Source organism: Castor canadensis, chromosome 3 (assembly GCF_047511655.1).
Source record: "Castor canadensis chromosome 3, mCasCan1.hap1v2, whole genome shotgun sequence".
NCBI lineage: Eukaryota > Metazoa > Chordata > Mammalia > Rodentia > Castoridae > Castor > Castor canadensis.
In genome coordinates this window covers 44,540,025-44,555,641 of record NC_133388.1, presented here as the reverse complement: position 1 = coordinate 44,555,641, position 15,617 = coordinate 44,540,025, and the positions used below count along the sequence as shown (strand labels likewise).

The window sequence follows — 15,617 nt, the reverse complement described above, 5'->3', positions numbered from 1 at the left end:
CCTATACCTTAAAGACCCAAAAAACTCTACTCAGAAGCTTCTAGACATCATCAATAGCTATAGCAAGGTAGCAGGATATAAAATCAACATAGAAAAATCATTAGCATTTCTATACATTAACAATGAGCAAACTGAAAAAGAATGTATGAGAACAATTCCATTTACAATAGCCTCAAAAAAAATCAAATACCAAGTGTAAACCTAGCAAAAGATGTGAAAGACCTCTACAAGGAAAACTATACACTTCTGAAGAAAGAGATTGAGGAAGACTATAGAAAGTGGAGAGATCTCCCATGCTCATGGATTGGTAGAATCAACATAGTAAAAATGTCGATACTCCCCAAAGTAATCTACATGTTTAATGCAATTCCCATCAAAATTCCAATGACATTCATTAAAGAGATTGAAAAATCTACCGTGAAATTTATATGGAAACACAAGAGGCCACAAATAGCCAAGGCAATACTCAGTCAAAAGAACAATGCAGGAGGTGTCACAATACCTGACTTCAAACTATATTACAAAGCAATAACAATAAAACCAGCATGGTACTGGCACAAAAACAGACATGAAGACCAGTGGAACAGAATAGAGGACCCAGATATGAAGCCACATAACTATAATCAACTTGTCTTTGACAAAGGAGCTAAAAATATACGATGGAGAAATAGCAGCCTCTTCAACAAAAACTGCTGGGAAAACTGGTTAGCAGTCTGCAAAAAACTGAAACTAGATCCATGTATATCACCCTATACCAATATTAACTCAAAATGGATCAAGGATCTTAATATCAGACCCCAAACTCTAAAGTTGATACAAGAAAGAGTAGGAAATACTCTGGAGTTAGTAGGTATAGGTAAGAACTTTCTCAATGAAACCCCAGCAGCACAGCAACTAAGAGATAGCACAGATAAATGGGACCTCATAAAGCTAAAAAGCATCTGTTCATCAAAAGAAATGGTCTCTAAACTGAAGAGAACACCCACAGAGTGGGAGAAAATATTTGCCAACTATACATCAGACAAAGGACTGATAAACAGAATACATAGGGAACTTAAAAAACTAAATTCTCCCAAAACTAATGAACCAATAAAGAAATGGGCAAGTGAACTAAACAGAACTTTCTCAAAAGAAGAAATTCAAATGGCCAAAAAATTCACCATCTCTAGCAATAAAGGAAATGCAAATGAAAACCACACTAAGATTCCACCTCCCCCCTGTTAGAATAGCCATCATCAGCAACACCACCAACAACAGGTGTTGGCGAGGATGCGGGGAAAAAGGAACCCTCTTACACTGTTGATGGGAATGTAAACTAGTTCAACCACTCTAGAAAAAAATTTGGAGGCTACTTAAAAAGCTAGACATTGATCTACCATTTATTTGATCCAGCAATACCATTCTTGGGGATATACCCAAAAGACTGTGACACAGGTTACTCCAGAGGCACCTGCACACCCATGTTTATTGCAGCACTATTCACAATAGCCAAGTTATGGCAACAGCCAAGATGCCCCACCACTGATGAATGGATTAAGAAAATGTGGTATCTATACACAATGGAATTTTATGCAGCCATGAAGAAGAACGAAATGTTATCATTTGCTGGTAAATGGGTGGAATTGGAGAACATCATTCTGAGTGAGGTTAGCCTGGCCCAAAAGACCAAAAATCGTATGTTCTCCCTCATATGTGGACATTATATCAAGGGCAAACACAACAATGGGGTTGGACTTTGAGCACATGATAAAAGCGAGAGCACACAAGGGAGGGGTGAGGATAGGTAAGACACCTAAAAAATTAGCTAGCATTTGTTGCCCTTAACGCAGAGAAACTAAAGCAGATACCTTAAAAGCAACTGAGGCCAATAGGAAAAGGGGAACAGGAACTAGAGAAAAGGTTAGATCAAGAAGAATTAACCTAGAAGGTAACACACACATGCACAGGAAATCAATGGGAGTCAACTCCCTGTATAGCTATCCTTATCTCAACCAGCAAAAACCCTTGTTCCTTCCTATTATTGCTTATACTCTCTCTACAACAAAATTAGAAATAAGGGCAAAATAGTTTCTGCTGGGTATTGGGGGGGGAGAGAGGGGGCGGAGTGGGTGGTAAGGGAGGGGGTGGGGGCAGGGGGGAGAAATGACCCAAGCCTTGTATGCACATATGAATAATAAAAAAAAAGAAAGAAAAAAAAAGAATAATAAGGGTACATTCCAAATGGCCAACTTTCTGAGATTTGAGCTGTGTTTGAATAACTCATGTCCCTCAATCGAGATCCAAAGATAATATTGCTGCTGCTGAAACTTGGGCTCTATACTGTAACCAGAGTTTATTAATTGTCCTATTTCATTGAGGAAAAAGTGCAAAGCAGACAGAACACTGGAGTAACTTGCTGGAAATAGTCCACTATTTCATGGGAAGCAGCTTTCCAAACTATTCCTGTGGAGGCCAAACTCTTGTCCTAGCCAAAATAGCAGTAAAGTGTGCCTTGATGGTACATTAAAGGAGAAATTTCCCCCAATTTACTTGATTAAGATTTATAGCCTTTCTGCCCCCCTCAAAACATAGCATTGATTTTTTTAATACCAAAATATAATTTCCTAAAATAGATTGCTAATGATTGCTTTTAGTTATTTATTTAAGGGGGTTTGCACCAAGTACTGCTTGTATGAATTCCTGTAAAAGGTTGAATTAATTTCATAATTCCTGTAATTAATGTTGTTCCTGTTCTGTATGAACATGATATTCCTGTGAATGGATATCGCCATGTCTTAATTTTGTGTCTCTAAACATCTCTTAAATGTTGTAGAATTCTGATATGAAAGAGCCAAAAGAATCCCATTTGTAGATCAAGCAATATTGCAATTACTGAACACCAGAAAAAATGAAAACTGTATCTTAAAGAAAATCTATCAGCTACTTAGTAGAGTAAATGGAACTGTTCAGATATCGTTGTTGGTTTGTTTTATTTTTGATATGGGATGGGGTAGGTGTCTTTATTGCCTAGACTGGTCTCAGATTCATGGACACAAGTGATCCTGTTGCCAGTTTCTCCAGAGAAACTGGGACCACAGACCTGCATCACTAGACCTGGCTCTATGGCTTTTAAAAATAAAGTTCCACCCCAACCCCATTACAGTCTTTATAAAATATTTGAACCCTTCCCAAAAAAGAAGGAAGGAAAAGAATAGCAATCACTGTTACCATTTATGTGTTTTGCTCTATAGATCATATCCAAATCCTACTTTTTTCACTTAACATTGGCTTTTTCATGTTATCATTACCATAGTTCTTAATGGCTGTGTATAATACTATTAGGTATACCTAGCATAATTTACTTAACCCTTTTGCTGTTGTTGAACATTGAGGTTAGGTTTGTTTTTCCAGGTTAAATCATGGCATGATGAAGTATCTTTGTATCTAATGGGTTTTCTTATTTTAGTCTTATTTCCTAAGATAAAAGCTCCCAGGGGCCAAAAGTTTTAAATATTTTACAGACTCATTGTTCAAATTGCATTCCAACTGTCAGTACTAGTTTTTTACTGTTAAAGCATTTTAAGAAACTGCCCGAGTGACAGAGAAGAACTTTGAAACTATTTCAATGGTGTTGGTTTGGTTTATAAGCTGAGATGCTCCAGAAAACCATTAAAAAGTGAGGATGTGGAAATGAAGCATTTGGCTGACTGTGTACACATTTTATTTTAGTAAAGCCTCAAAGTTAAGCCAGGAGCTATTATTCATATTCATGATGTCTCGGCATGGAAAAGTGCTTCTAATTTTTGCAACATACAAGAAGTCTGATGACAGTGACAGAGCTGAATGACTACCCAGACATGCTGACTGGAAAGCTAGAATTAGGATTTGGACACTGCACTCAGTCTCCATTTAAAAGTTTAATGCTTTTTTTCGCTTTCAATTCGTGTTTAGAGATATTTTTATAAAACTGAAAAAAAAAAAAAAACCAGAACAAGTTTGAGATTGCTACAAGACAGAAATTGCAATTAAAACTGTCTTCATTAAGCTGTTGGTTTGTGTTTTCTGGAATAGTAAAGATTGCACTTTAATTTTTTAAAATTTATTTAAAGTTAGATAATTGGAATACCTATTCTTTTTCAAAATCTTTTACTATTATGACTTTTGGTAGCAATAATGGTATTTGCTTTTCATATTTATTAAATATGCAATCAATACTTATTTTCCACTGTTTAAAAATAAAACAGGATGTGGGGTGCAGCTCAGGGCATGTGTGGTACAGCATGTACAAGGACATAGGTTCAATTCCCAGCACCATAAAATAAATTAACAAATAAGGAAAAATAAAACAAATCCTAGTTAAACTTTTTTTTAAAGCAGTACTGGGAGTTGAGCTCAGGGTGCTTGCTAGGTAGGCACTGTGCCACTTGCACCATACCACCAGCCCTTTTTGCTTTTTTTTGCCTTACTGAGGTTTGAACTCAGGGCTTCACACTTGCTAGGCAGGCGCTGTACCACTTGAATCACTATGCCAGACCTCAAGAAGATAGCAACAACTAGTCTTCTCTTTTTTTTGGTAGTACTAGTGTTTGAACTCAGGGCTTCATGATTGTGAGGCAGGCACTCTACCACTTGAGCCACTTTGCCAACCCTTCTAGTTAAGCTTTTTGATGAGTATTAATTTGATTACTTGCTCACAAATTAAGAAACTGACGCAAAATAGGTCACTTGAAAAGCAGATTCTTAATGTATTCCCATATGTAACACTGAAAAACCTCCTCGCCTTAAATTCTTAAAAAGTTTTTTTCTTAAGAAATAATGGAAGTGGAGAAGGAGAGGAGGTTGCACACCCTTATGATCCCAGCATTTTGGGAGCCTGAGACAGGAGAATTAAGAGTTTGAGGCCAGTCAAACACAAGACCTTGTGTCAAAACAACAACCACAAAAAGAAAAATTAACACATTCTACTATAATGTAAAAGGGATGCTAAAAATGAGCAATCATGTCTTTAATTTCATGTCTCAGAGTGACAGTTCACAGATACACTGGAGAGAAGACTTGGTTCATATAACAAAATTCTTTTCTTTTTTTAATTTTTATTTTATTCGTATGTGCTAACAAAATTATCTTGTTAATGCCAAATTAGAAGTCAATTATTTAGACAATTTTCTGGCCTAATTTATGTACCAAGTCTTTGGAATGTTAAGTGTAAGAACTTTGCCTGTATATACTGTGTCAATTATGTTTAAGAGTACTGAAATAGCCAGGTACTGGTGGCTCACCTGTATAATCCTAGCTACCTGGGAGGCTAAGTTCAGGAGTGTTTGAGGCCAGCCTGGGCAAATAGTTGGTGAGACTTCCATCTCCAAAAATAACCAGAGCAAAATGGACTAGAGGTGTGGCTCAAGTGGTACAGTGTCTGCTTTGCAAGCACAAAGCCTCAGTTCAAATCCCAGCCCTACAAAAAGGAATATTGAAACAAACTAGTAAAGATTGTGTTTGTGATGGCATTTATTTTAGAATATGTGTGTCTGGAAAAAAGAATTTTGGCATTTCACATAGGGGGAGGGAAATGCCAGATTTTAGTTTTGTAACTGGTTTTAATTTTATATTCTAAAACATATCTAAAATCTACCCATATAAAATTATTATTGAAATCTTTCACTACTAAAGCATAAAGATTCCTACTCATAATCAAATTATATATCCCAAACTCAAAATGAAATTGTACATGTGCACTGTTCAGCAGTATGTGAATATATTTTAAAAATAGTTAGCAGCCAAAAAGCTTCCAAATCCTTTGATTGAGTCTAATAATAGATTAAAATTAAAAATTTTGTGCTTAATTATTAAACTCCTTATCTTTCATGATCCCACCATTTTCTTTCTGACTTCATAGTTATAATATGTAAAGACCATACATGTTTTAAATGCTTATTTTTATCTACCTGGCGACCCTTTGTACTTATGCAAGTACAAAGAAGGTTTTTTAAATAAGTGCAGTTGAAAGAAAACTCATGTATATCTTGAGAGAATGAATTAAAACTGGCCTTAAGAACTAATGAGCAATAGGGATAGGGAAATGGCTCAAGTGGCACAGCACTTGCCTAGCAAGCTCAAGGCCCAAGCCCTGAGTTCAATCACCAGTACCAAAAAAGAAAGAGAAGAAAAATAATGAGCCTTATCTTTGACCAAAAGGAGCTGTGCATTACTAAACGAAGCCTCCTCCTCATTAGTGTATCACTCTGGGGTTACATACTTTTCAAACTGTAGAGTCATGGAAATAGTAGCACCACTGGTTAAAACATGAAGCTCTATGGGCTGACGATATAATTTGGTTCTTTCACAAGCTATTTAATTTTCATCTTTTTGTGATCATACTTCTTGAACACATGGAATGGGAGTGGAATTTAATCCTTTATGATGTAAAAAGAAAGTATATTCCCTACAAATTATAGGATAAAAGTATTGTTTTCACCCTGATCACATTATCATCATCCTAGGCATGTGGAAAGCTAAATGTCTCTGAAAGTATAGAACAGCTTTCATACTTTAGCTTCATTCACATATCCAATTTTTAGAAACTATTGCCAGTGAAAATATACATTCAGATAGTATGTATGCAAGCACTGTATAGGGAAAAGTGGGGTGTTCTCAAGTAATTAGTTTGAAGTTAATGCAGCCTGGGTGGTTTTTGTTAGACAACTTTGGGATTTGCTAAACTCTACTTATTCTATGTGGACTCTATAAATCATAAGTCTTTAAAAGTTTCCCCTAAAAGTCATTACTTCTGCTTTAAATTTAGTCTGGCCATCCAATAGCTCTAAAGCAGGTAGACTTAAACTACTAGGAGTTCGCAAACTTTTTTTTTGCAGTACTGGGGTTTGAACTCAGGGCTTACCCCTTGAACCACTCCACCAACCCTTTTTTAATGATTTTTTTTTTTTTTCGAGGTTGGCTTCGAACCGAGATCCTCCTGATGTCTGCCTCCTGAGTAGCTAGGACCATAGGCATGAGCCACTGGCACCTGGCTGAGTTTGCAAACTTATTATTGAAACATTTGGGCTACTTTCTGTATTTCAAAGTATTTAAGAAAAATCACAAATTTACTCATGATCAGCCTACATGTATTGATTTTAAAAAGATGCACAGAGATGTTTGATGGTTGTTATTTTGTTACTGAAATTACTGTGTTGACATTGGTTACCTTATACTGATCAGAAACTTTTGCTTAGTGTAAGTGGAAAATAATTATTAATATGTGCAGTTTGAGAGGCAAAATCTTTCAGAACATGTGATACATTAAGTAAACATAAAAAGGAGTCTTTGGTGATTTTTTTTAAAAAGGGCAAAAGGAGTATTCTATAAAGACATCTATAAATATGGTATAACGTGGGTTTTATTTAGATCTGATGAAGAAAATCATCAAAGACTTTTACATAAAATACCCAATTGAATTCAACATTCTTTCCTGCTACTACCTTTATTCCAGGGTGTTAAAATTTTTTCCATAGTTGTGTCTAGTCCTGATTGGCTTGCATACTGAGAACTGCATTGTGCTTAGTTTGTAGTAGGGAAATAACTGCCTTCTCTTTAAGACCTGGCACGCAAATAGTCTTGCATAAAAGTGAACATTATAATTTCTTTTAACAGCTGTAACATCTTATGAAGACCTTGGACTCTTTGCATTTGGATTACCTGGAAAGGTAATTTCATTTTCTTCTCATTGTGTTTAAAACCCAAAAAGACATTTTTTCCCCTTCTGTTTCAAATTAAGAAACAAGTATATATGAAAAGAAAACTATAAGGAAATAAAAGGAAACGAAAGTAAGAAAGGACAGGATGAGCTGGGTGTGTTGGCTCAAGCCTAGAATCCTAGCACTCAGGAGGCTGATGCAGAAGGATTGAAAGTTCAAGGCCGGCCTGGACTGCATAGCAAAATACAGGCTACCCTGGGTCACATAGTGAGACCGTGTCTCAAAAAAACCCAGACATGATGAGGAAGTGAATTGGATCAAATACAATATATGCATGTTTGAAAATAGGATAATGAAATCTATTAAAATGGTAAAAAGAAGGGAGAGATAAGAAGGAGTAATAGACTAATGAATGTGATCAAAATACATTCTATGCATGTATGGAAATATCATTATTTAACCCCTTTGTTTAATATATTAGTAAAAATATTTTTAAAAAAACCAAAGAATGATAAGAGTAGGAAAAGAAAGATGAAATCTATGTGCCTTTCCTAAAAATGCATCAGTACTAATTTAGTACTTAAGTATATTTGTATATTTCATCCTAATGAAGGAAAACAATGATTTGATGGATTTTAAAATAGTAACAGTGGCCCTTTTTAAGTTTTCCTTATTAGTTTTGATCAAATTCTCTGAGTAAATTAAACAGCATGGCTGTTTGTAAAAGCAATAATCAGAAAATCATATCATTTAAGAGTTAAAGAGTGATGAAAGATTATCTAGCTACCCCATCATTTATAGGTGAGAAAATTAAGGATGAAAGCAGTTAAGGGACCTATTTATCAACACTTAGATAAAGCTAGTTCTATATCCTGAGACTCTAGACTCTAAAGATCCTGCTTTTCCTTCTTAGAGTAATAAAAACAATAGCAAAACTTATTTGGTACTCATTTTTAAAAGGTATTCTAAATGATTTCAGAGCTGGGGGAAAATGCCATTTTCCGTAGGTTATCAGGAATTAAATATTACTATTTGTGTTGTTAGACTTTTTTTTTCTGAAGAGGTCTAATACTTCTAAAATCCATATTTATTTTGGTTCCAAACAGGGCTTTTTCTTTTTGTTTGTGAATCCATTTTTGTACTTTTTGCTCACTTTCATTTTAAAATTTATAAAAATTATACATATCTATCATTTACAACATGTTTCAAAATATGTATACATTGTGAGATGGCCAAATTTAGCTAATTAACATATGCATACCTCACAAACTTAATCTTTTATTCCTAATCTAGCAGGGTGCCATATTTATGGATGGCTAAACTAACTTCTAAAGAAGGAGTCTGAGAGGAAAAAGATATAACTATGTAATAAGGGGAAAAACTTGATTTATATTCCAACTAACTTTGCTTTTAAGATACAAAAGAGAATGTTTAAGTCATACACTAGGTAGCCTCATGGCTTAGATCTTAATAATCCAAAATTTGAACAAAGTAAAATATGTTACTTGAGTTTCTTAGCAGTTGGGATGTATAATGTAATCAATCAGTGATCAATTCCCTGGTTAATTAATTTATTTTTCTACTTTCTTTTTAAATTTTTTATTTATTTATTTTTATTGTGCTGGGGGTACATTGTAGCATTTACAAAAGTTCTTAAAATATATCAAATATATCATACTTCAATTCACCCGCCCCTAATTTAATATGACCTATAAACATGAAGGTGAGTGTCGTTACTGACATCCCTGTTACTTCACAGTCATTATTTCCTGCATCCCTGTTTAGCAGCAGTCTAAAAGAAGAGTGTGGACTGCCAAGTTTCCTTTTCCTAAAACTCTGTAGTTGTTGTACTATCACTTCAATATGTGGTCCCATTTCATGGTAGCAGTTGCACAAGGCAGAGCAAACTGTGAATGAGGAGTTGTTGGTTTTTGTTTGTATTACTATCTACTTCCTACTTTCATTCCCATTTTCTTCTCTCCAGATATGATACTGATATGACATGTGAGAGGATTATATTGTTCTGAGAATTAAAAATATTTTTGAAATATTTTGAAATTTTTAAGAGAGACTTCAAAAAATTATCTCAAAAGTTGATATTTGTACTTGCTAGATATTTATTGAGAATTAAGCCATGCACTGGACAAGGCTCTGAAGACATAGATAGACATTCATTCTGACTTTCTAGATATTAAATGCTTACATTTAGCCAAAGAATGGAAAAGTAATTAGCACTCGGAAAGTACTGCTTTTGGCAATATACTAATAGAAAATAAATACAAATTTCTTGTGTGTCTGACAGTAGGTATCATTTGTACTAAAGACAGTGTGTAAAACAAGTTCAAAATATTCTTCATAAATGACGGAAATTTTGGAACAAATTTTTTGTAGAGAAAGAGATAGTAAAATTTATTAGAAAAAGTATACTTTCAATAGACTGAAAGCTCGTCATCTCTAGAGAGAGATTGAGAATGACTGGAACTAATTTTTAACATGGGTTGAAATGCAGAGTTTGTTCTGAAAAACATTAGAATGGCAGTTTACTACATCCCTTAAGACACCTTGTCAAAATTTCAAATAATTGGCCCTCTGCACACCCCAAGGATTCTAGATCCCGGTAACAGAATGTTTCCAGGATAGTACATGCTATGTCACTGATGGAAGTCCCAAAGATGGGCTAAAGGATGATCTGTTCCCAGTTGATGTAGGACTGAATAATGCTAGGTGACTAGTCAGCTCCAAACATTTATTGGTGATTGCAGTCCACCAAGATTTGTGTGATCAAAAGGCCTAAATGGAAGTACAATGTTTAATCATTTCCTCTGAGTACACAGAATTACCAAGAATAAATAAAGTGCCACCGTGAGTGTTCCAGAAATCTCATCAAACATCAGAAACTAGCAAGCCTGCAGACTGAGCTTAGTCCTCAGGCATATTTGTCCACCTCAAATCTTGTTGTGTTTTTAACTGGTTACCAAATAAAAATGAAGGTTTAAAAAAAAACTCAAGATTTGGCCATGCTTGATCCACATTCCCACATGCCATCAACAAGCCAGAGTTGAGTAGCTGCTGCCACTCCATTTTGAAGAAGGTGTTCATCAGTATACTATAGTCCTTGCCATGACCTGTTGTCTTATACTCAGCTTACTTTACATTATTGAATTTGAGACATTTCTGTCTAAATTTTCAGGGTCTGAGAGTGTTTGAGCTCTAGAGTTTTCCGCTGCAGATTTTTTTAATCCCTGGGACTGGAATGCTCAAGGACAAGTATATGGCAAGCTGATTTACTCAGAATACTGTATCATTTATTTTTATGTAATACAGTATTGGTACAATATACTCCAAGCTATCTTGATCTACCTACTAAAGTAGTGTGGTGAAACCACTAAGAAGTGGGTCATGAGACTCCCCAGATAGATTCAATTTCAATTTTTTATACATTGATAATCACAAATTATTAGCTTTTAACACTTTTAACTATTCAAAAATGACTGCCAAGAAAAATTTTGAAGATATTCTTTATAGTAACTGTGGAACTATTAAAGAAAGCATTTTTATGTGATGTTTATAAATTTTATGTATTACAAGTTGCTGGAAAATTTTGTCTTTCCAATTTCTCTTCCTCACTACTTTTGCGTGTGTTTTGTTATATTAGTTATTGTGTTTTAATAAAATACTGATCTTTTTGTTTTATTTTCCCTTTTATTTTCTGAATAATTTGTTCTTTTACAGATGGTGGTGGCAGGCACCATAATAATTCAGAATATTGGAGGTAAGCAATCAAAAGTGTACTGTTTATGCATAACTGCCTTCCTTTTGATTTCTTAGTCTGGCTGGAAGATTGAATCTCTGTAGACAATTGTCTCCAGAAGCCCTGTGTATTGGTTTTATTATTCTTTCTTGAATCCATCTTAGCAGCACTGGTGATAGTGCTTCCAAATTTAGTTTAGCTAACCTTGTTTGCAGTCTTACTAGTATGTCTGCAACACACCTCTAAAGCATTGGCTTTTTGTGGTTGCAATGGTGGCAGGGTACAGTTTAGAGAAACTCTCCAGGTGATCCTAAAATAGTTCCCCTTCGCTTCTGTCCCTTTAATCATCCCGGCTGGTGGCTACCTCTTTAAAGAAAGTGGTGTTCCATATGCTATAAACAATCAGGTATAGGCAATGTCCCCTCATAATTAAGAAATTTTAAATGACCAAGTATTTTCAAAAATAGATCTGAGACAAATAAGAAATATTCTCACATTTATCTTTTATCTAGTTTCTAGTAAAAATAGATCCTACAAGTGATCCTGATTATGAGAACTATGTAGAAATATAAATTGCTATTATTATAGACAGTCAACTGCATGTATTAAACATTTAAATTCAGAAAATGGGAATCATGTGTATATATCAGAAAGAGGTTGCATAGGGCTGAACAATGTCTTAATTTTGTTTTACTGTTGATTGGAGTGCTCAACAAATGCTATTGGCATAAAAGAAAATTTACAGGGAAGGTTAACATGTATGTACTTTGGGGCTTATACAAGACTATATGGTCAAAGGAAATTTTAATCTTATTTTTGACCTGTAACAGTTTGAAATAATTTAAAGATGAAAGTTTTAATAAAGTTCAATGTAAGAGACCTAAGCTATTTCACATTAAGTCTTGTTCAACCAAATTCTGTATTTAATGTTTTGTGGTTAAGGAAAAAAATGAACATTCCATCAATGAATTATACTTGCCATTGTTTTGGAATCCTGAATAGTCATGTGTTAATTCTTTGACTTGCCATGGAAAAATGTTATTGAATGAGAGAAGAATGCTTTCTTGGATGCCATACAAATAATTTTCTTCCGGTTCACACTATTTCACACGCAGCATAAAAAACAGAAAACTGGTCTCTTTTATGGTGGTTTTGTGGTGATTTTAAAATTTGTTTTGGAGTAGTTTATTTTATTTAACAAATATGTATTGCTTAACTGGGTACTGGTGATGTTTCTGAATATGGACATACATTTTGATATATTCAATCCCTTATTATCCTTTTTTTTGTGTGTGGTGGTAGTAGGGTTTGAACTCAGAGCCTCACATTTGCTAGGCAGGCATTCTATCACTTGAACCACTCCAGCCTTTATCCTGTCTATATAGACACTAAGATCTGCCACATTTTATTTAGATAAAGTTGAGCCATTATCTAACAATTTATGGAGAATTTTCAGTTCAGGCATTTGAATCTAAACTTGTGACCTTGGCACAATGCTCACTGTTGTATTTTCTATATTTTTCAACTTCATCCCTTCCTTGTTCTCTAATCTTGTTTTGACATGACTGTGTTAGCACTTGCTGTTATGAGGTTGATGTTATCTCTGTATACAGTTTTCTCCCCCGCTATATTGTAAGCTCCCCCAGGGCAAGGATTATTTCTCATTTCTCTTTGTACTCCCAGCAACTCGCACAATACCTGCCACTCGATAAACCTTTGTTGAACCCTAATGGAGCTAAAATGATTTGTATGAGCTATTTCCAAGTACTTTTTAATATTCCGGATTAATTTATCAAGAAAAGGGGAATGCTAGCTTTGAATATTTGAGAGACTGAACGTGAAATAGAGAGAGAGAGGGAGAGAGACACTAGATTAATCTAATATTGTTCCAGAGAGTAAAACTGGTTCTAATGTATAGAAGTTTATAAAGAAGCTAGTTTGGGTTCCTTATCTGGGATACTATCTTGGCCTATTTTGTGCTTCTATAACAAAAATAGCACAGACTGGCGCTTTATAGTGAGCTTTATCATTTGGCTTTGGATTCTGGGAGGTTCAAGGTTAAGATGCCATATCAGGTGAGAGCCTTCTTCCTAGATCATAACATGATGGACTGTATCACATGGAGACATAGAACAGAATGGCAAACTTGCAGCCTCCAGCTTTTTTTTTTTTTAATAGTGGACGTAAATCCATTTGTGAGAATGGAGCTTCATGACCTAAACACTTGCCATCAGACTCCGCCTCCCAACACTGTTGCATTGGAGACTAAGTTTCTAGCACACGCAGTTTGGGGACACATTCAAACCATAGTAAATACCCTTGTAATTAAGCTGTGTGATAATGGGAATGGACTACACTACTTTGGAGGTGTTCCTTATCTCTGAAAACATTCAAACAGAGCCTGGTATGGTGGCATATGTTTGTAATCCCAGCACTCAGGAGGTGGACACAGGAAGATCACAAGTTTGAGTTCAGCTTGAGCTGCATTGTGAGATCTTAGCTCAAAAAACCAAGGGCTGGGGGTGTAGCTCAATGGCAGGAACACTTGCCTACCAAGTACAATGTTCTGAGTTTAATCCCCAGCACTGCAGATAAAAGGGGAGAAAAAAAACCCTGGTTGGCTTATTATCAGAATGTTCTGGAAAAGTTTTTTGGTAGTTCCCCAAACTCTGAGTTTGTTGGTTTGCTTGCTTATTTTAGAAAAAACAATTTAGAAGCAGGCACAGCAATTTTTACTGTGCCTTAAATTCAAATAAGCTGGTAATGCTTATTTAATTTTTCTATAATGTCCTCAGGATCCTCTTTACATTGGTTAAAAGTTTATTTATCGAGATCCCACTGAGTAATAACTGAAAACATATTTTCAGAGATTTTTCTTTATCTTAGTCAGATATACATAAATTATTTCTTGATTATAAAAGAACTCGAAGCCTACTTTTGTGAGCAGAACACTGGTTTGGACATCAGGTACCTTGGAACGTGTATCTATTCCAGTCTCTGCCATTGGGTAGATACGTGTCTCGGAGAAATCCTCACCCACTCTCTTGGCTTTAGATTCTTTCTTAAATTATTGAGGATGGGAAGTAGAGAGCTTTAGGGGCCCTTCTCACCCCCAAATTTGAATTCTGACTTGGCACTATGGAAAAAATGTTGATTCTTTTAGGCATTACAGGTGTGCACCACCATCTCCATCTTCTCTTTTATTCATTGTAACATTTAGGCATTTCTCAATTGTCTTGGGATACAATGCCCCTGATGAATCTAAGAAAAAACTGAAGAGACAAGCCTTTAAAAGCAAAATGATCATAAATTGTTCTTGATCAATATTTGTACCATGAGTCTTTCAGTGAAGGCACAGTTTATTTCCTACATCTCCATATTACAAATAAAAGTAATTTATTTACTTATGACCCTAGTACCTATATATTAGACATTTAGTAACTAATATGTACTACAAGAAGAAAGGAAGGAATAAGAAGAGAGAGAGAGATAGAGAGCTCTGGTGACCTGATTTAGAATCACTTTGGAGAAAAAAGAAAGTTGATTGACCAAAAAGAAAAGACCACAGGACATATAAGTGAGCATGCAGTTTCTTTTGGGAAAAATGTACTGTCAGAACTTCACAGAAATCATCCCCACAATCAATCAGGCACTGAGTATTAGTCACAGGGGCACTAGTGTGATCTAACAAACTTATTTTAAAATGTCTGTTTTTAAATCTTTACATTTTATCATGGAAAAATGCACCTCACTAAATTTAGATTGTTACGGTTGTAGAAATCTTTGCCTTTGGAAAATGGAGACCCATATAGTGAAATATTACTTAAAAGTGATTCTTGCTCTCCTTTCAGCAGTACTGAGTTGGGAGCCTGAAATAGGCCTTTTCAGAGGTAGCTCTTTGCTATCCATTTCCCCAGGCTTAGAGTAGCATTTGGTGAGAGCCATTGCCACTGGGACACTGAATTGGAAATGAGGTGTCTAGGAGTTCTAATATTTAATGCCATTACAGGCAAGACCATTCTGACTCAAAGAGTTTGAATTTGGTTAACTAGTAAAAGGATTAAGAACTACAGTAGAAAATAGTTATAGGTGGTTTCTGTATAGTTCTCTATTGTATTTTGTGACTCTATTCCTAAAACCTAAGATAAGTTGTTAGTTTCATATTAAATTGAACTCCTGAGATAGACCATTCA

General features: G+C 35.1%; 1 protein-coding gene across 3 annotated transcripts in view; it reads left to right on the top strand.

Annotated features, from left to right (window-relative positions):
* Positions 1-15,617, top strand: part of Slc38a6 (solute carrier family 38 member 6) — a 62,108-nt gene that overhangs the window by 20,015 nt on the left and 26,476 nt on the right. For all 3 annotated transcript variants that reach the window (XM_020163623.2, XM_074067847.1, XM_074067846.1), the window contains exons 4-5: positions 7,630-7,682; positions 11,406-11,445. In XM_020163623.2, coding sequence (XP_020019212.2) covers positions 7,630-7,682; positions 11,406-11,445 — 93 coding nt within the window. The remainder of the gene's footprint in view (positions 1-7,629; positions 7,683-11,405; positions 11,446-15,617) is intronic.